Source organism: Geospiza fortis, unplaced genomic scaffold, assembly GCF_000277835.1.
Source record: "Geospiza fortis unplaced genomic scaffold, GeoFor_1.0 scaffold381, whole genome shotgun sequence".
Lineage (NCBI taxonomy): Eukaryota > Metazoa > Chordata > Aves > Passeriformes > Thraupidae > Geospiza > Geospiza fortis.
The window spans coordinates 2,863,977-2,886,582 of record NW_005054348.1 but is presented as its reverse complement, the minus strand read 5'-3'; the positions used below and the strand labels follow the sequence as shown (position 1 = coordinate 2,886,582).

General features: G+C 39.2%; 1 protein-coding gene across 1 annotated transcript in view; it reads right to left on the bottom strand.

Moving 5' to 3' along the window:
* PCNX2 (pecanex 2) overlaps positions 1–22,606 on the bottom strand; it is a 146,648-nt gene that overhangs the window by 44,275 nt on the left and 79,767 nt on the right. Inside the window, exons 22-23 of the mRNA XM_031058762.1 lie at positions 15,081–15,189; positions 10,476–10,605 (exon numbers count right to left, since the gene is read on the bottom strand). Of these exons, the coding sequence (XP_030914622.1) occupies positions 10,476–10,605; positions 15,081–15,189 (239 nt within the window). The remainder of the gene's footprint in view (positions 1–10,475; positions 10,606–15,080; positions 15,190–22,606) is intronic.

Genomic DNA, 22,606 nt, shown 5'->3' with positions numbered 1-22,606 from the left:
AAGATCTCTACTTTGAAAGAGAACAAAACAAAGAAAAGCAGTTTCCCTCTGGGAGATGCAGAGATGCCTTTCTAGGGTTGATCCAAAATTTTTCTTTGTTTGTGTCCAATGAATTTTAATCCACATTTCGATGACATCTAACAGGCAAATTTTAAAAAAGAGAAACTACGGTGCTGCAGCCCTATGATTATTCATGGGAATCTGGGAAAAAAAAAACTTCAGTATTTTCATGTGCATGCCTAATGCTGCTGGCTCTATAAACAAAGACAGCATTAAAAACACAGTAGCAGTTGCCTACAATGTGAGGCAGGAGGAGAATGGCATGACAGAATAAGCAGGCACCCATCAGTATTTGAAGGACACCAGAGGTAAAAACAATGGTACTAATTGGAAGGAAAAGGATACTGAAGTAGTTGTAAAACAATTTCATCTAAAAGACAGAATGATTTCAGTGTGCTCTTAACAGCAAGGCCTGACAGCCCCTTCATATGTGACCCTGCCCAAATTTTCTGGGCAGCTGCATGGAACATACAACTTGGGTTTAACTCACATTAAGAAAGAGGGACCTCTTAAAAATGAAAGCAATTTCTCCTTCGTGATCACTCACTCTGATTTTTATTTTTATGCTTTCTTCCTTCTCTCCTTCCCTGACTGGGCCATTGTTTCATCTAACAACAATAAAAAGTGGCTTTGATTGCACGCTAGGAAACCAGGGGAGGGCTAAGGTATGAACAGTCCCAGTTGTTAAAGACAGCTCTGTTGAAGCATCCTTCTAAAACATAGAAAGGTCTTATTATCAATAACACTTGCTGTTCTTAGAGTTTCTTTACTTTCTTAAAAAGGTTTTTATAACTGATTTTGAGGCTTTTTGGGTTTGTTTGGGTTTTTTGTTTGTTTTAATGTTTTCTGATGTTTTGGTTTGTTTTTTTTTTTTTTGCTGTTGTTTAAGTGGGTGTTAAAACCAGAATCATCTGTTGAAAGGATTCAGCATGCTTATTTGGCACATTCCAACACCTGTCTGGAAATTTCTGTACTTTTGCTCTTGTAAGCAAGGGGGATGAAAATGCAAGGTGTGAACTCGAAATCAAAAGCTGAGTGCCCAAACATAGGTTAAAGAGCCCACCTTAGTGCTCTGACATTCAAAGGTTTGGCTGGGGAATTCACCTCTTATTTGTAAGCCAGGTGATTTAAGCATCTGTGTACTTTAAAACACTCACTAATGCTTTACTAAAATGTCATCAATATTCCTGCTTTTGTCTTATTTAATTTCTTTCCCCTTGTCTAAGTGTGCTTTTTATTTTCAAAGACATTCAATTACTGTCTTCAGATTATTTTTTACTATGCAACAGAAGAGGCTTTATAAGTGACAAGATAAAGCAACTGTGCAGGTTTTTTGTGTGCACTCTTGAGGATGTAAAAAAGGCCAGGACCCTGACGTTCCTCTAAGGATGGGGTTTAGCCCAGGACTCTGCTTCACAGCTGGACCTGGCTGTCTGCAGCTGAAAGAAGTGCTTTTCATTTAAAAGCAAGGACATTGCTTGTGTTAATGACATTACACAAACTCAGGTATCTGAAATAGTACATATGAGCGTCATTCTTCTGTTGCTCCCATCATGAGCCAACACAAACATTATAGGAAAGGTACTACACTGAGCCCAGCCCTGGTCAAAGAGCTCCAAGGACTCATCCACTTGGGCTCTGCACTGATGGGCCCATGAGTGATAACAAAGTATTTTCACGCTTTTTCAGTGTACAATATTAAAATAGCATATATTTCAGATATTCTTCTCACTTTCAGACTCAACGTGACTGATTAACAATAAAATTAGAAAGAAGAGATGGCAAGAAAGTATGAGGAAATACAAGACTGTAGACAAAGACTGGTCTTCCGAAGAAAGCCTGTATCAGAAATACTAGTTTAGTTCACTACAGGGTTTTCCATATCCATATTTCTCACCACAAGATGAAAGGAGGCAAAACAGAAACTAACCAAGATGTTCCAGTGCTGCAAATGTGAAATTGCAGCATTAGTGATACTACACTGAAGAACAAAAATCTTAGTGCTACTGTGAAGTTGTACAAAATCCAATCTTAAAGTTATCCAAGTTATCCAAAATTATCCAAAAGAGGGATAACTTTCAATACCTCTGGTTTTTTTACTGCAAGAACTGTTGAGAATGTTAATAATTTGCAGCATTCATCTTGGTATCCTCTACAGTACTCTTCAGACTGAAAACATCTCTGATATTTTGAGAGCAAACACTGCTAGTCAAAGGACTTAAAAAGAAAAAAAAAAACAAACTCCACTAGCTTTCATCCAGTATTTACCTAGCAACTAGCACAACGTTTCAGAGGCATTTCTCAGTGGTAATGGTGACACAATTCTGCATTTTGCACTATCTCAGAAAGAAGAGATGGTTTACATTTTGCTCTTACAAGCCCCAAGGCAATGTAAGTCCAGTGCATACCTATGTGTATCAGGAGACAACCAAGACCCAAGCATGCTGCAGCATGAACTGCTCCCTGCCACTGCCTGTACACAACGTTTCACCTTGGTTAGAATGGTTACACTTGCTGAACATCTCCTCCTGCATCTCAGCTTTATCAGCTTTCACTGAGGCAAAGTGGAAATTTTCCAAGGTAGAAATCCATTTTGATTTAGGTGAAATGTACATTTTTGAGTTGAGTCTGTGGTTAGAAACCATAGCTATTTAGCCTGACACCAGAACCTAGGCTCAGTGAAGTTGCTTCAGAAGGACAGAGATAAGGGGGGGAGACAGAAGGTGACAGAGAGAGACAGAGACTGCTGTGAGAGCAAGTCAACCTGACCTGGGAATTCTTTCTGATAAAGAAGAACTAGTGGCAAATGTCACGCGAAATTCATAAAAATGAATATGTACGAACCTATTGTGAAATTGTATGCATATGTATCTGAGAGGGAGATAAAAAAGGACCTGAAGTTCCCAGAGGTACGCATGTCATTTTAGGAGAACGATTCCCACATGCATCCAGTGCTGTAATAAACATACTGGCTTTTCAACTTTCACAAAAGTTGCGGAGTTTTTGGCTATATCTCCGCAAAACACACACTTTGACAAAATTGACTTGAATAAGCATGTCCTTGAATGTAAGGCTTAGGTTTAGTACTCTGAACCTCAGCTTGCCCCTAAATGTTTGATTCAGTTAAATCCAACACAGGATGTGATCTACATTATCCAAGTGAATGAATGAACACTTGCTGAGAACACTTATTCTTATGGAAATTCAGACAACCCATTTCAAAGGGTTTCCAATATTTGACATGACAGAAATTTCATGAGTGAACTTGATCTCATTAGATTTACATAATTTGGAAGCTAATGATTAGATGAACAGCATTATAAATCTTTAGTGTCACTGTATATCCATCCACACATGCCCCTAAAACATTACATGGGCTCTATTTCTGATGGGAATCCATTATTGTCTATGTCCTGTTGTTGCCTTCCTTTCTAAATATATATTTAAAAGCCCTCCTCTATCATGCTCATGATTTCTTCTCCTTTGTAGTCTGAGTTCCTGCTTACCCATGTCTGTTGGGTTACCCCCTCAGATTTTTCATTGCATGCCTTTTCCTTTCTGCCCACCCACCCTTTTCCCTTTTGATTTATACCACTTACAGTTTTGATCTCTACTTGTGTTCCTCCTGATCTCAGCATGCATTCCCTTTCTGATGTCTCCCTTCTGTCTCTACTCTGTCCTCTTAGAAAGATTCAGTGAACTGGAGTTGTGACTGCATCTTTAACTCGGCAGGGAACTACAGAGCACTGAATCAGAATACATTCCCAATTAATTATCACACATATGGCTCCTATTCAATTAGCCTCAATTTGTCTTATTGACTGCCAGGGGCAAAAATTTGAGAAAAAGAGATGTTACCTGTTAAAGAGAGACTGCCAAACAGTTAAACTACATCTTTGAATTTTGTATAGCCTCCCTTGAGTGTGAAACTCCAGGCAACTCAGAAAACATTTATTTTAATATCAAACCTACTTGATTAAAGGTGCCTGGTTTCTCTTGCCCATCCTTTCTCACATTTTCCCAGCTCTGTGTGACTCCACAGGTGGAGTCAAGGGATGAGGGGAAGGCTGGGTTGGAGAGGAGGTGTGCAGAGCTCTGTGCCACAGCAGGTAGCCAAAGGGCACTCATGGCCACTTGCTCTAGGCGAGATCACAGCTCAAGACACTGAAGGGAAGGAAGTTTCTAGCAGGGCTTCTTTTAGCTTGGGGCTGCACCTGAAGCAACAACCCCCACACCTGAACGCTGTGGGCTTAGTCACTCTGCAAAGCTCTACACTGAAAGGAATGAAAGACTCCCAAACCTGCCAAGTGTTGCAGGAACAGGCCCAAGGGCAGTGCTGGTGGCGTGCAAGACAGAGAGTGGTTACACACTACAGCAGGGAGCAGACAGGGAAGGGTCTTGAGAAGACAGTCAGATGAATAAGCCTAATGAGTAACATGCAATTTCAGAGAGCTCATGAAGAACTAAGGCTGAAGTACACACAAAGATGTTCTTTGTTCTTCAAATGTTTTGGTTTTCTCTATTCTCTACCCCAGTGCCAGAACCACGGCCACAAATGCCCCTGGAGAACAGGGCATAACTTCCTAAAGACCAGTTTATACTCATTGTTTAAAGAGAGGAGCATGTTTTTCCAAAACGAAAATCACCTCTATTGGGAAATCTGCCAACCTTAAGAGAAGAGAAACGAAGGAAAAATGGCAGCAGCTTGCTAATATTTCAGCTTTTGCACCACTACCAGCCAGGGACTGACATTTACAACTGCATCGGTGCTATACTCAAGGATACCAAGGCAGGCCTGAGAAAACCTCAGTATAGGCTGTAGTATACCAGTACAGGCTGGGCTCTCACAATACCTAAGCACCTTTGAAATTTCCAGAAAGACTGGAAAGTCTACAAATTCACCAAATTCTACATGCTTTGTAAATAGGATTGATAAGCCCTTCTGATTTGAAGGCAACACCCAAAAATTAAGGCCAAACACCATTCATTTATTGGTCCTATTTGTTTGGACTTGTAAGTCCCATGCCCAAATAAGCACCCATTTCAGGTTTATCTGCATGCTGATACTTATTTATACTATTTTGAAGAGTTCTAAATTAATTCAACTCTCAATAAAAGCCTGAAGGAGCCCTGAGGCCAACGCAGTTAAGACCTCTCTTAGAAGAACCACAGTCACCAAAGGGACCAGCATTCATCAGTGAGTAATAGCTGTGAACAAAGGCACCAGAACCTCAGTTCATTTTAGAACAAACAGAAATACAGTGCTTCTTTCTGGTCAGTTCATAAAAACAGGATAGAAATAGAGGCAGCCATAGAGAAACACAAAAATTTGTAGAGAAATCAGTTTGGAAGAAACTAAAATAATTGCAATGAACAGTAAAACTCAAGGCTACAATGTGGCTTTCAGACCAGGTAGCTGGAGGAATCCATTATTGTCTGAACCCTAAGCAAGTTTGAACCCTAAGTAGGGCAGTGACAGTAGTTAGAACATAACATATGAGATGATATTTATGAAACAAGGCAAATATTATCTCCTGTCAATTAGGGGAAAAAAAGCTGAAGTTATCCTATTCACTATAAATTAAAATCCAAACCATTACTGAGCTACAAACATCTGCTGCAGTTGTTCCTCTGTAAACACTATCACTACTATGGAGGTCTAAAAACATGTGAAAATCAAACAAGACAGCAAGAAAAGGACCAAGAAAAAAAGAAATCCAGTCTTAAAAAGAACAGCTTGAAAGGTCTGAGCATGCAGATCCCAAACAAGGCCCATGGACAGTTACGGGTGAATGACATTTTGTGTCTGGAACAGGGGTTTTAACAGCTGTAACAGATGAGCAGGCTCACAGGGAAACCAGAGGCACCAGCATGTGTTAAAAATAAGCATTTGGAAGTGGAAGGCCTGTTATTTTATGGGGAAAAAGGGGGGGGAGCAGACAGGTACTTTTCACAGCTCCTTTTCCCACACATGTGCATAATGTGGGGTCAACCAGAATTATGTGTACACTGGGAAAACTCTCCCCATTCCACCTGCAGGATGTCTGTGATGGGCAGGTTAAGTGAGCTGGCAGGAAAAAAAGAAGAAAAAGCCATCTGCACTACATCTGAAGCAGGGCAAGTTTTCCTTGCCCTCCATTCCCAGCTGTGTTAACTCTACAGGTGGTTATTTTCCAGACCACAATGACTGCAACAATAACACAGTGAGCCACTTTTAAAAAAGATGGAGGAAAGAAAGGCTTGCTCACATAGTCCCAAACACAGAGAGGCATCCTGTAATGCCAGTCTGAGATAACTGGCAATTTAATCACAGCCTCTTTAGAGACACCTAATTAATTCAGTTACACCGCACTGTAATTCATTCAAGGCGCTTCAAAGCAAATGCAAGCTGTGTCTTACCCAAAAATAGGCACTGAACCAGAAGAATAGAAACAGGAAGGTACGGGAGAGACAAGCAGCTTGTAAACAGCAAAATCTCCAGATTCCTGGTGGCAGTTTGCTGTTTGTGGGGACAAGTCACAGCTGTAGCAGAGAACAAACAGGCTGTTCCATGTGATCCAGCTGTTAGACCCACTGGGGAATAAAAGTAAACTTCCTCCTCTGTTCTGTCATTGTCATAGCCAAGATACAAAGGAAGATAAGAGGAAGGGAGGAGAAGGACAGAGTCAGGCTACAGCGTGACAAAGTATTAGAGAAAAAAAGCAAAAGCAGAGGAATTGAACAATAGTGTTTGGACAAACGCTTCTTGCTTTAAAGTGTCTATACATTAAACAAGATTTACTGCTATTTCCTTTTCTCTCTCTGACATCTACAGCCTAATCAATCCAACAGCTGTGAAAATAGGGACTAAAAGAGCAGTCTTCAAACTGGGAAGCGGGACCAAGGCCAATGGCTGGACAAAACCAGTGTCACAGCAAACCTTCCTTTGTAAAAACACAAAACCAAAAATAACAGAGAGAGAGAGAGAGAAAGAAAAATTCTTGTAGTTGAACTCCCACAAGGTAACCAGCTCATGAGCAGCAGTCCAGCTTCTCATTTTACACCCCTCTCTTTTCAACAACAAAGGCAGCAAAAGCTGCAAAACTGTGATTGCAAGAGTTCTTCTTTCTCATTAACTTTCCTTATTGCCTTATTTTTTCTTCTTCTTTGTCATCCTTCCTTTCCCCTCTGAAGGATCCCTGACCTCAGTGATGCACTGGTGTAGTAGACTCTGCCTGCAGTGAGTACCAAAGGGCACACTCCAAACAAACAGCATCTGCTGCCTGCAGGGAAGAACACCCATGCTCTGTGCACACACCACAAGAGCCCAAACAGGCACAGCATGAGCCCTGAATTTTGAAGAGCTTGTTAGGAATTTCACAGTTTGCTTACTATCCAAATGAATCTGTTTTTCTTTTTTTACCCACTTGAGTCCTTCAGCTCCTTGAAAAAACAAACAACGCCATTTTAATTCTCCAAGACTTTCAACTCCAGGTTGAATCATCCCGAATAGAAGAAGCTCAGTCAGAGAAACTTTAGCAGAAAAAGTGGAACTAAAAGACACCTAGAAACACAAGATACATGTATGTGCACTCAGAAAACACCAGATAGGGACAACCAAACCAGCATTTTAAGGAACAGATGGATCAGTTGCTCAGCATTCACACTGCTGGCCTAGTAGCCCTGTTCTATTAATAAACATGGTACTCTGTACTTGCTGAAGTTCAAAGTTTCAACTTTGGGTTCACTCTACCAAAAATGAACTGGATCTTTTTTCCCTCATCTAATTTCAGGCTGCTGGCCCAAAAGAGATGCAAAAAAATTTCTTCCTTAAGAGAAACAGCAATGAAGTTTGGTTGACAAGAGAGAAGTGTGCAAATACTGATTACAATCAGTACAGAAATGACAACCTAAGAAAGCAATCTAATTTATGACTTGAAAGAAAAACAATTTTGATACTTAGACTGCTTGTCAAAGTTGCTTTCAGTAATTCTAATTATTATGCCATTTTAAAATTATATATTAAAAAAATAACCTTGGAACTGACAATACCTAACTGCATGTAAGTGTAAATGCATTATTTGTAGCTAATATGTGATAATTCAACATAGTCATCAATACAGCAAAGAAGTGTTTGAAAATGAGTATGTGAAGCAGGCAGTAAAAAAAGCTACATAAAGTACATTGAAGGTAGCTTTCCCCTGGACAAAGCTCCTGTCAACAAGCAGTGCGTATAGAAACAGCCAAAAAATCTCCAAGAGCTCCTTGTCTGCTTTGTAAGCACTCAGACAACACTGCAGTGAACCTGTGACTTTCCACTAATACCCTGAGTTGAACTTGGGGAAACCATCAATGCACTCCAAAAAAGAAATCTGTACAGCAACTTCCCCATCTGTTTGTTCTGTTTTGTCTTATACAACCTTAAGATTCAGCGCATATCTGGCTGTAAGAATAGAACTGCAGCTGAAAGACAGGCAGATGTGCAGGAGCCAGAGCAACTTTCCATTCTAGCTCAAGCTCCTGATCCTATCTAACACCACAGCTCAAAAAAAAAGCAATTATGCTACCCCTTGAAATTTTTACATATTGAAAGGGCAAAATTCAGAGCAATAAGGCAAGGCTCATTCAGTTCATTCAATTATTTTAAGTATTTTATAGAAAATTTCTGTATTCTTAATACTAAATTACTCCCCTTCATTGCCTTTTTCTGTCTTTTCACAGTGTCCTTTTGATAAACCAGGAATTTTTCGGTCCAACTCTCACTCATTCTGGTTAGTTCCTCACGTGAAATGGAAGTAAGGCAAAGGAGAAGCAGAAGTACTAGAGACAAAATGAACACAAATCTAGGAGGAGTCATTCCATGTACATATTCTGAGATGCCACAGGTTCAGGCAAAGACTTATTTCCCTTTGATGACAAACCTGAACCTTCTACAAGGCTGTTTTCTACTTCTGAAAGGTTTGCGAGAGGCAAGGCTGTGGTATTTGTTTTAAGTGAGTTCATAGAAGACACAGCAGAACTTCTAACAAGCACCAAAGCACAATTTTGTACAAAGAATAATGTAAGCCTTCTGGTTGAAGATGAAGTTGTAGCTGCTGCTTATTTTGAAAGGACAAGCGGTGGTGGATTAAAGTATTAAAAGGGTTTGGTTTTCTGCACTTGAGGTTTTACAGTTTATAGATAAAATAATTACCTTGCTTTGCAAAACTATTAGCATCAAGTTCTTTTCTTCCCTTAGTGGGAATCAGAGATGGTCACTATTGGTGAAAACAAGTCACACACACCCCCCCTTGTAAAGTATTAAGTATCAACCATTTTTAGATACTTCCTGTGAATATCTCCTGTTCATTTTGAATCAAAATATTAGACAAACCAAAAGGAAATATAAATTACTCCCTCTATTTCCCTTGACAATAACCTAAAGGCTTGAGACTAACCTAACTATATGGCAGTGATGTGCCTTCAGCAGAGGTTTGTTCTCTAACTGGTGCCTAGAAAGGGAACTGCATGCCTCCAAAATGCTCCGGTTGAAGCAAAATATAGCAGATGTTAAAATCCTCACTTCCTAGTTAATATTGTTCAAAGAAATGTATAGCTGTCTGTGGGATTAGTGGTAGCTTCCTGCCTTTCCATAACTGCCCTCCACTTCACTCCCTTGAAAGAATTAAACTGCTGACCCAGTAAAAAAGATGTGAGAAAGAATTCTGTTAAGATCTAGTCCCAGTGTACAAAACTCAGTTCCCCTCAAAAGGTTTCCACAAATCTCATCACATTCAGAAATGAATACAAAGCCTCCTTATATAACTTGGCTTTGTCTGACTAATTTCTTTATAGATGAGTACATATTCACACACTGACACAAGTCAAAATGCAACAAAAGAAAACTCTTCAAACTAAGATACACCAAGACAAGAGGTGTGGTTAGTGTGTGGCCCTTCTCACGGGCGAGGCCAAGCCCAGACTCAGCCAATGCAATTCTCCCTTTTTATCACAGTTGTGCAGCTGCAGAGTTACCTGCTGCATCCCAGAGGGTAGTATTTAATCAGCCCAGTTAGTATAAAATCTATTTATGCAGTCTGACTGCTAGTGCCAAAGGCTTCACAGATTTATTTGCTAGCACTAGCTAGCAAGACAAAAAAGGCTGACAGCTGGGAGTTTTACTGCTTTTTTCTTTTTCACAGCTTCGTTACTGTGTGTCTGTACAACAAATGCAACATGACGCCTCAACTGTAAGATACTGATAATTGCTTAAATACATTTCAGAAATAGCCAAATAACCATGGGAAAGTAAAACACCAGAAACAAGATTCAAAGATTAACCTCTCATGTCCTAATTTAAGGATTATCTTTGGAAACAAAAAATACCACCAGAAATGAAACTAATGAGAGCTAAACATTTACAAATAACAAAGGTAGGAATTTGTGAATAGTCTTACTTGTAGTTTTTCTCCCAGAACTTGACTGGTCGTGCGTACGATGCGATGAAGATGACACTGCCCAGAAATGGACTGAGTGGTGTAGAAAAGACTGAAGCGGCCAGAGTTTGAAAAAAAAGCATAGCAGAGTCTGAAAACTGCAAGTTAAGGTAACACGGAAAGGGAGGAAGGCAGGCAGTGCCAAATCAGCCACTACCAGCACGTAGTCAGTGGCTCTTCAATGCTACAGTTTTATTATTGGGGTGACCCTGCCTAAGGACAGATGCTAGGCAGAGGCAGTGCAGCAAACACCCTGTTCCAGCTACCTCAGCCACCTTCTGTAACACAAAAGTGCCTTTCCAGAGTCTGACACAGAGTTTAAAACACACACACATGAGGAAAAAAACAATCTCTTGGAAATTATTTGTTCTCCACACTGGAGTCTTGCTTTCACCGTGTCCAGTGTTCCATTCTGTGGGCTTCTGCTTGTTTCGGAATGACCCTGTATGTGGAGAAACTATGCCTCTATGATCCAACCTGCTGGTTCAAAGTCATGATTTCACATTGATTCTTAGTGAGAATTTACTATTCCATGCTGGCCGAAAGCTAAACAAATTCATTCAGCATTTCATACTTTTTGAAATATATAAGAAATGAGAAAGTGAGGACAGGGGAGTAGTAAGCATTACACATAAACATCACAATGAATGCCTGAATCCATAGTTTACTTCAAATGTAAAGTCGTATTTCAGGCTGCTGGAAAACAAGTTAGGAGATGGATAAGGACACTGAAAAAGATGCAAGTTAAAAGAAACATAAATAAATGCAAGCAAATAAAGTGCTAGGCTTAAATTCTTCATTAATTCATACCACATCCATGAAATTTAAGGAAAAAGACTTTCAAACTGGCATAAGAGACCCACTGTCATTCCTTACACCTCTCTTGGGAGGGAGGTGCAAAGTAAAGAAGCCATGAACTAAAGGAACCACTATCAATGGACAGTGATCAAGCACATCTCAATCTAAATTTCAGGTAAAATCACCCAATAACCAGAGTGTTTTAGCTTACCCTCTTATAGCAATATACTGTACATGTGTCCCACAGTCCCTGAGACTTCACAAAAAGCCCACTTTAACAAAAGTAGCATCATTCTTGGTACAGCATTTCCATAAAACTGCTAGCTAGCCATGCTTTAAAAGCCATTTGCAAAATCTAGAAACAAATATTTGCCAAAAGATACCTTTCAAATCTCTCAATCTTATTAAAGACAGTGGTCTGGAACAGTGTCTTTGTGCATTAGAGAGATTGAAAAATGAGCTGCCCTGAGAGTCTAAAGTTTTAAAAAGTGACACAGAGCACAAAGCAAGTGCATCAGAAAAGCTGAACTGTCACATTACAGTGCAGTCATAACCAAGCACTGGCTGTGAAATATGAACAAGTATTTACAAGTGTCAGATAAGGGAAGGAGGCATGGGAGCTGAAGAGAGGAAGAGAGAACAAAGGGGACAGATAAGGGCAGCCAACCAAGTTTTTTAAAGTTGGTACTAATGTAATGATTGATTTAAAAATTGCCACTATCATGAGCTAAGACATTTCGCACACCATTGTGAACTGTTTGTGTCTTAGACATAATCAGAAGCAATGGGGGGTTTTCCTCAGAAGACATAATACTCTACTAAATGGACAGTAGAAGACACTACCCATTTGATTTGTGAAAAGTGATTTTAACTGTTTCACATCTGTAAGCATGTCATGAGAGCAAGTGACAGCTTCTGACTCTCTTACATATATCTAACATGTGCAGTGGGCAATTATCTGTCACAGGAGTATTTTTATTTGAGGACATCCAATTTGTCTGTATTAGGTCACTATTTATGTACTTTAAACAGCAATGCTTTAATTATGTCTAAGTACAAAGGAAAAAAACTTACAAGCATACTTTCTTACATGATGACCTAAGCCAGGTTTCCTGTGTACCATCTTTGTTAGGCTACATTGTCTAGAAGCAGAACTTGTTTCTTTGTGAATAATGGATTTTCTTTCTAACATGGCCAAAATCAAATTTTGAGATCAAAAACCCCAAAGCTAAAAACTCTTCAGCATTAAATAAAACATTGCCTTTGAGGATTAATTCTTGCAATTTAAAAATCTGTTTAAATTCAAACCAGCTTCAAAACAAGTAAGTGAAAGACTAACATTTTGAAAATCTTCCATCCCTTTCTTTTAACACAAAACTACGTAGTAAGGCCAGCTCAAATCCTCTGTTTCTCAAAACCTACATTTTTACTTGCAATTACAACAAGTCCCTTCCAGGCACACAACCACTTACAGAATGGGAAAACTGACTGTCACAGGGCTCTGCTTTCTGATGTTAGAGCTGTAACCCTGAAATAACCAAAGCAGAAACCCTCCTAAACAGAATAATCTCAACTACAAACTCTTTTTTTTTCCCCTTCAAATTTCACTGTTCCCTTTTTAGGTTAAATCTGCCTTTGAACCACAAACTACACTGACTTTCTCAGCATGCTGATATTTATAGACGCATAACCTTCTCTTACCCACTTAAATGCTAGGAAGGGAAGTTGCAGATCTATCCTCAAGTCTGAAGCCCATTCCTGTTCCTGGTATTTTAAGAGGGACATTGAAGGGTCACCTATTTCATCTAGCAGCCACAAGCAGGATCAGCTAAACCTATATGACTCCTGATAGACATTCACTTAAAATCCTGAAGATTTCTAATGGTGGAGACTCTACAACCTCCACCAGGCAAAGCTCCACATGTGTTGCCCTTCATGCTGCACTCCAAGGCATTAAAGTATGCTGAACTACTCATATCACTGAGCTCTGCAGCAAAAGTTCACCCAGGCACTTCAAAATTTACATCCTGTTTGCAGAACTGATTGAAGCAATTAAGAGCCACAAATAATTAACTCTGTAAAGAAATGGCAGGTTTAGTACCTCTGTAAACTGCAACATGCATTCATCATTACTGTTTGCAGGGTTATGATAACAACAAATAAAATTACCATGCAAAGAGGCAGAGTTATTGCTGCTGTGGGAATATTAACTTCAGCATTTAACCAGTATCTTAATTGCAGCACTGCCTTAGAAGACAGATTTGCATTTACAAAGCATACTATAAATATAAATAATAAAAAGTGAGGCTAGATCATTTTAACAATAACTCTGTAAACAAACAAAACTCTGGTTTAACCACTTTCCATTTTGCAAAATTTAATTGGTAATTTTATCAAGAGGAAAGTAACCACTGCAGAAAATATTTGTGACCAAAGGGAAACTTGTTGAAATACAATCTTAGTTCTTAAATGTTTTGCTAAATAAATTCATATATACTTCCCCAACAGAAATGAAAATATTTTTTTATTGTGAAATTCTGGAAGAATTTGCTATGAATAAGCTAAACTTCTTAGGACAGATCACTGCTTTTATAATGCTTTCCATCTATAAGGAGACAATCTAAAACTTTCCCTCTGGGAGTTATTCTCTGTGCACTTCCCTCTCTCTGAGGCTTCCATTTATTCCTCCCATCTAGAAACATAAGCATTGTTACTCAACATTGCTTATGCTTCACAGCAAAGAGCAGACAGAAGAAATCACTCAAGGAAAAAAACCCAGCCCTGGGGGATGAAAGGGACAAAGACTTAAATGCATATATCTAACAAACAGTACAAAGTGAACTTGTCAGTAGGTCTGAACTAGAACCACTTTGTCAACTCTTCTTCCACAACTTTGGTTAGCAGAGAAGGTAGAAATTAAAAGTTAGTATCTGGCAATGCCTTAGACATCAACATACTTACATTTGTTCAGTTAAATTTTTTTTTGTTTTTTTTTCTTTCTGTATTCAATCAAGTTTCTAACTGAATTTGAATATAAAGTGAGTAATTTTTGTTCTAAAAACTCAATATACAGTTTTTAACCCTACAGACAGGTCATTTAGAGGTCATTGTGTTTTACTCCCCATATCCACAAACCTGGGGATAGCCCTGGAAGAGGCACCAAAACAGACTGCTTCTGAAGGACTGCTTTGGTGCTGACAAACATATAGTGTTATTCATAAAACAGTGGAAAGGTTAAAAAGAAGAATATTCCTCAGCACCCCAATGAAAAAAATTACATTAAAATGTAAAAATCTAGCTGCTTCTGAAATTGAAAAAAAAAAATCAGGACAGTTGCAGCAGAAACTGGCTCACTGAAATTAATTTATTTCTGACATACCAACTAGAAACAAGTGAGAAAGAAACTAATATTTGAGAGCTCAGTCAGCCATAAGCCCAGCAATATGTCTGCCACAACATTTCTTTCTGGATGCATCAAAACTCAGTGCTGAGGACAGGGGAAGTAAGTAATCTCCAGAATGTGGCTGGGTGGGAATAAACACACCAGGTTGAGTCAGAGTTCAGTTTCCCAGTTTCAGATCCTGTGCAGTCAAAAAAAGGAAAAAAAAGAAAAAAAAAAAAGAAAACTGTTTCTCAGAAGATGTTCCAAGATTTTCAAATTTTCAAGTAAATTACCTAAGAATTTCAAATCTCATTCAAACACTGTAAATAAATTGCACCTATGAAGAGGAACTTAAGAATAAAGAAAAACAAATTTATAAAGGATATGAGGTATTGCAAAGAGCTGAGCGAAAACATGGAACGATGACCCCCAGGCAATCTGCCAGGGAGCAATGTATGTCATGATGAACTGCAACTTCTGCAGTAGGTCCCACAGCTGAAAAAAAAAGGAAAAAAAGAAAAACATTGTCACTTTTTAGGCACTGAGATAATTTCAAAACTAGTATCTGAAAGAGACACTTAAAAACTATGCCCTGGAATAAACATGAGATAAGTTATATTGTATTATTAGCTTTCTTAGGTAGTAAGGTCTTACTTCAGTAAGGCATTAAAGTACATTCTTCTTTCAAAATTCAAACTTGCAATGAGGTAAATTCTTGACCACCATACTGAGGTAGTTCCCAGATTACCTTACAAAAGTATGTCTGCTCTAATTAGAAAGTGGGAGAGCAGGTTCTGATATTCACTGACTATATATGACCACAAGTCAGACGGATACAGGAGAGGAGACTCTGGGAGAAACTGGATACAGTGAACAGAGAAAGTTCAATGTGTGACACGTGGCTGTGCACATGGAAATCAGACTTATTTCTCAAGTACACAACATTCCCAGTTTTTGACTCAACAGGAGAAGATATCACAATGTAAGCATATGCACGGCATTAATCATGAATTGTAGCTGCATTTTTAAGACCACTGTATCATAAAAACGTTGCATAAATATGAGCTTTTATTGTTGTGCAGTGCAAACTGCAAACCACAACGAATTTACTTTTGCTTCCTGTAAATTATGCTTGGTGCTTCAACAGTTTCTGATTCAAGAATGATGTGTACTTTTTCCCTGGAATACATTTCTCCCCCTCTGTCATTTCTCTTGGCATTAGGCCAAAGCAGATCTTGTGTCTCATCTATTGCAGAGTGGGTTCCTGACAAACTGTCAGGAAAGATTTGGCCATCAATAGACAGTAGTGCTCAACACACAGGGAAGTTGACAGTGAAACAGGAGTATATGCAATATTTCATGCTCACATAGCAAATATATGTTGAATTTCTCAGAGTAATTTTTTTTTGAGTTAGTGAAAAACAAGACTTTGCCAACATCCTGAAAGACACTGAGACTGTATCAACACTTGTACATTAAAACGCTTCCAGGGAATGTTCTCAAGCACTGATATTGTGCATATTTTTAAATTGCTAGAAAGGCATCTGGGAGGTTCTGGTCTGGCCCGGCTAACACTCTTCCAAACAATCTCCAGGAATTCTTTTGAGTGAAAACCCTCCATGGTTCATTTCTAGGTGGCAATTCCATACCTGCACCTTGCATAGAGACTGGGAGAGTTCATCAGCACAAACTCCCCCATGACAGCTGGCCTCGGGGTCAGAGCACAGTTCTGGGCACACCTCATGTATGAGCATGCTGGCAGTCAGAGCTGACCTTCTCTGGCCAGCTCCTTTCACTCCTCCTTAAGTCACCATCCCCAAAGTCCCACCTGGCCACCTCTATATGCAGTGGCAATGCACTTACAGGATGTTTCACTGAGCTTCTCCACAGACTGCAGTACATAATTGCCTATCAAGTGTGAGGGAAGCAAGAATCCCTTGTAGTATTGACCTGTTTTGGTCTTTGTGCTACAAAACCATCAGAGAGCAGCTGCTAACTCGGTATAAGCAGTGTCACCCTAGCTCCAGCTACAACTAATAAACCTTCCAGGTGAGATGCAAGCAGTGATTCACCCACTTTCTTTGCTTTGGCATGACTCAAATGAGGAGCAATACACAAAGTATAGATTACACTTACTTTGCACAGATATACTATTTAAAACCACCAAGGCCCTGATAAAAACAAGCTGTTACAATCCCTTCAATGCACAGCCTGGTTACCCCTACTTAGTTTGGGAAACTCATGTCTTGCTAACTTTGTTTTCTGTCAAAAATACTACATGTGACTTGCAGACTGCAGCATTAAAGTAGGCAAGTAAAACTGAACTGAAACTCAAATGGACATTTATTTATTTGAATCTTATTTAGCAGGTTGTGGGGTTGCTTTGTTTCACTTCAGTTTTATTTATCTGAAACATCACAATGAACAGCTGGAAGAAAAATTTTATCTGCAAAAAGATTTAAGTGAAGGGCTGGAAAAAGCTGATGACTTGCATTTGAAACTTCAAAAATTTAAAATTGCAGCACAGCCCAGCAAAGTTCTGCCAGTTACAGATTGACATCACAGAGTCATAAATCACCCCAGCTGTGCTCAAAGCACAGAATTCATCAAAAGGTTTTCAAATCTCAAATAAAACTCAGGTTTTGCATTTGCTAGGAAACCAAATCCAGGAGGGCATCCTTCTGGCTCTTTGTTCCAATATATAATTTTCAGTTGTTCTTTAATATTTACACCTCGCAAAACTTGGCCCATGGAGCCCAGGCTCCCTGTTGCATCTACCAAGTCCTACTGCTTCTCCATTCCCCACTGCTTGAACTTGCTGTTGTTTCTTCCAACACTTTCCTCTCAGCTAACACTTCCACATGACAGGCAAAGGAGCTCATTTCCATTCGAGAACGTGAAGCAAGAATGCTTTAGTGAACCTCTCTTGGTTTTTGAAAGCCTTACAACACTGCACTTAAAAGCCTGGAAATGTGTGATTTTCAAGCTATTCCTTTCATTAAACTTGTCAAGTGCCTCTATTACCTCTTAAATCCCTGCTTCCAGGGCATGTTCTGCAAAATGCCTTCAGGGTAATATGCCATTAGCATTTTACATCTCTAACTATAATTGCTAAAGGTGATGTCATCTACCAACTACAACCCTGAGATTTAAAAAGGAGGACTTGGCTTTACATTTTCTCTTTTTCATTTTGCTAGAATGATCTGAGAAACTGTTTCTCCTTATCAGTTTCATCCAATTTGCAATATGCTTCCTCCTATATCTGATAGGGGAACTCACAGAGCTTTTCTCACAGAAAGAAACTGAAGCTTCTAAAAATTGCCTTTATAAATAGGGGAGGCTGAGCTATTCTCTTATTTCAACTACAACTAGCTGCATTTCAACCTTCAGTAATCTGAAGACATGAGCTAAAGAGGAAAACCTTCATCTCTTTTAAATTGTCAGAAACAATACAGAACAAATTAGAAAGAGGGAGAAAAGGCAAAGCCCATCTGGGGCTGAATCTGTTGAGGAAAGTAAAAGGACACAGAAAGGACTTCTACAGGTGTATTGACAGCAACACACAAACTGGAAAAAACACATGGACCTGCTGATGGATGGGGCAGGGGACCTGGTCACAAAGGGCATGAGGAAGGGAGAAGTACTCAATGCTTTCCTTGGCTTGGCTTTACTAGTGACCTTTCAAGCCAGAGGCCCCTGAGAGCTGTGAGGAAGCATGGAGAAACTGAGACACTCTACATAGCAAAGGATTAGTTAAAGGCACATCAAACCAAACTAGAAAAAACCCACTTCCATAGGATCTGATGGGACACCTCAGCCCTTCTGTGGTTCTGTGAAACACACAAATTATCCCCAGTAGAGATCTGTTTGAATGAGGATGAGGTGTAACAATGTTAGATACAAAGAGGGAACCTTCTAAAGTCAAGGTGAAAAAAAAAATAGTCTCTGGTGAATTTTAACCCTCTTTTTATAACCACTTCCTTAAGCATATATAAAAGATTAATTTTTATTTAAGACTTCTGCATCCCAGTTTAGAATTATTTATAAAATAATATTTTTATTAAGCCTTATTAGATCTTCAGTGTTTTCTACAGTTCAATAAACAGAAACTATTATATGTTTATAAATTATTTATCATATATAATTATATATTATGTAGGAGGCATAAAAGTTCTAATATTCCTAGATATATTTATGCATGTAACAGTTTTACACAGTAAACAGTTTTTCAAAGTCTTTGATGAAGACCTCAAATTATCAGCACGTTTGGTGAATTTAAACCAGCACTACCGACAAGTAAAAGTGCAGAACATGCACCCATCTTTCATGTTTATTTTATGTGGACACACATTTTACCTTAATCATCCTTAAGTCTTCTATGAGTTCTGAAGCCTCTACAGGTTTCTGGTGCACCAGTGAGTAATAAACAAAGCAAAGGCAAAGACTCATCTTCCCAGGATTTTCTTTAAATCTGGTTATTCTTACTTAAACAAACTTTATGGAAATTAGTTAACATACATGAAAAATTAAAGATTTGTGAAGTCTGAAACATCACTAAAATAGTGTATTCTTTTCTCAGTTTGGTAGATTTTAATAAACTAGGCAGAGGTTAACACCTGAATTTAAATGACTCAGTGTGAGATGGAGACTATGCAATGTTCTCAGCTTCTGGGGGCCCTTCTCTGTGTTTGGCATCTGCTGGGATTTTGTGTGGGCAGACTTCTTGGCAACTCTGGGACTAAATAATGCATAAACACTAACATTTTCCTGCTAAGTTTAAATTTTTCTATGTTTTAAAAAACTGTGTATAGAAATACACATAGGTTTTAAACAAAAATAATGGTCATATATATATAACCATTATTTTTGTTTAAAATATATATATAAAACAAAAATTAAAAAAAAATATAGCTATATGCTTTACATGCAACACAAATTGAGATTAAAAAAGTTAAGTGCAGAAAGAAATTATCTAGTTTGAACAGGTATTTTTTTATATTCCTCTTTAGATCCTGTGACCTTGAGACGATGTGAACTGAGACTCTGAGAGAAGTATTTACTTCTTCATGTTAAGCTAATTCTGATCAAGTGGAAACTCCACCTTTCAGAATTAAATTCTAATATCTACTGGTATATTTTTATTTTCTTTTTGGTATGTCAATAAAAATGAATATACATCAAGAGTGAAAAGCTGTAAGTATGCATGTGTTTAAGGACAAACTTGGTGAAATAATTTTACTCCTGTCTGTGGCTTTGCTTTGCAAATCATTGACTTTTGGGTTTTTATTTAACACCATTTGAAACAAACTTCACCTATGAAATCTGCAAAACAAGATTTACTAGAATTACTAAAGGTTTTTAATGCTTATGCCTTAAGTCATGGTGACATTCTATGGTGTATTTGGACAGCTGTGTTTGAGCCTACAACAAATACTTTCCAGGATGTCTTTATCTGCACACACTTACAGACACTTGAAGCCTTTATATTGTGGGCTTCAAAATCATTGTCTACTGCAATACATACAAGAGGATCAAAATATAATCAGTCCAAGTCTCTGATATCAAACCTTGGAGGAAAGAATATATTCCTCAAGCACAACATTCAGCACTGAACAGTGACACTGTACAAAACAGGCGTGTGTTAAGCAGTTTGAGCAGCAAGCCTTGAAAGCCTTACAATTGAAGTTAAATGTTAGCCAGATGTAATTATGGTAAGGCTTATGACAATAAGATGATGATAAAACCTAACAGAGCCCTGGATCTGCTCATGCTCACTGCTTCTTCAGTGTCAGCTGATAGCAAGAGCCCAGGGAAGGAACCTGTGACACTGTAAAAAAATGGACTCACATATATCTCAAGGTGGGCAAAAGGTGATCAGAGCTCATCAGCTTAATATGAAGAGGGCCAGACAAGCGAAATAAATCAGTGCAGCTGGGAGTGCACTCATCAGCGACACTGATTCAAGCATTTTCAGCAAAGCCTTCACAGGCATGGATTCTGCCAACACTGTATCTTCCCAGAAATTTCCTTTTTGAAAGGACTGGGCACGGGCAAACCTCATGTAGTTGAACAAAGCCAAGTGAAAGGTCCTGCATCTGGGCTGGGCAAACCCAGGCACAAACACAGGCTGCTCAGAATGGATAAAATGGCAGCCCTGTGAGAAGGACTTGGGGATGGGGGTGGGTGAGAGGCTGGACATGACCCAGCCACGAAACCAAATGTGTCCTGGGCTGCATCCAAAGCAGTGTGGGCAGCAGGGCCAGGGAGGGGATTCTGCCCCTCTGCTCTGGTGAGACCCCACCTGGAACCTTGCATCTGGCCCTGGGGTGCCCAGCCCAAGAAAGACATGAACCCATTAGAGTGGGTCCAGAGGATGGTCAGAGGAATGGAGTGCCTCTCCTATGAAGAAAAGGCTGAGAGAGCTGGGGCTGTTCAGCCTGGTGAAGAGAAGGCTCCAGGGAGACTTTAAAGCAGCCTTCCAGTACCTAAAGGAGACCTACAAGAGAGCTGGAAAGAGGGGCTTTTTATAGGGGCCTGAAGTGATAGGAGTAGGGAGAATGGTTTTTAACTAAAAGAGATTTAGATAAAGTATTGGGAAGAAATTCTTCACTAAGAGGGTGGTGAGGCCCTGGAACAGTGCCCAGAGAAGCTGTGGATGGAAGCTGATCCATGGTAGTGTTCAAGGCCAGGCTGGATGGGGCTTTGAGCAACCTGATCCAGTAGAAGGTGTCCCTGCCCATAGCAGGGAAGTTGGAACTCGATATTTGAAGTCCCTTCCAACCCAAGCCATTCTAGCATTCTGTGGTAAAAGTGGACATAAGAAAAAATACAAGTTTGCACTGAAGTACCCCAGATTTCTCTTTCAGTGCCTGCATAAGCACAGACAGGACAGGGCTCTATCAGCATGAATGCACATGAACATAGACCTCAGTGCACACTGAGCCATACTGACCCAGGGAGTGGGTGTACATCTCCCTGAAACCCCAAATGCACTTGCCCCATTCTAGAGGGGGAAAAAAAAAAAAAAAAAAAAAAAAAAAAAAAAACAAACCACAAAAAGAGAGAGAAGATGTAAATTGTAATGTGTAATGAATGAAGTCTGACAGAGAGGTCAGTGACAGAAGGCTGAATAAAAAATCAATTAAACCATTCCTCCAATATTAAGAGGAAACATGAACTGTACAGTGCCCAAGAGAGTTAAGGAGTCTGTGGAAAATACCACTGGGATTATCCTGTCAAATATCAGATGTAGCCTTCGGTATTTTACTCAGCAGAAAGTGTCTTAAAATGGTTTATATGCCAGATATCAAAAATTGAGGGAACAGCTGTGAGCCAAGAGGGTACAGATGATTAAGACATTGGATTTCAGTATGCACAAAGGCAAGGAATGGATTAAAATATGCATTAACGACTTAGACCTAGAAGCTTTGAAGAGAAACATCAGATTTAGAGAAGGATGAAAAATCAGAAGAGGAAAGGAAAAAGAGTGAGGCTTTTGAATTATAAGTCGCACCTAAATCAATGAGACATGCCAACTAACCAAGAGTTTTATTGCCAAAAAGGCAATAAAAAGATCCAATAGGTTAATTACTTGACTTCAACAAAGCACCAGAAAGGTCAATGCACTTGGCAGCACTTTCTCATAAAATGAAGGAAAACAAGATGACACACAATTTCTTTCCTGTCCAAGGGATTGTGTTGCAGATGTTGGAAGTTAAGCCTGATCAGCAAAGGTCTGCCAGGTTGCTACAAACTGGCTGCATTAGCTGGATCTACTTTGACAAAGATCATCTTTCATAAGCACGTGGTGTTGGATACTACATGAGAAAGAAGTATACAGAAAGAGAAAAAGTTCTTATAAAAATGCAGATTCCTTTTTAGCTGGAAAATGTATTCTGGGAAAGAAGAAAAA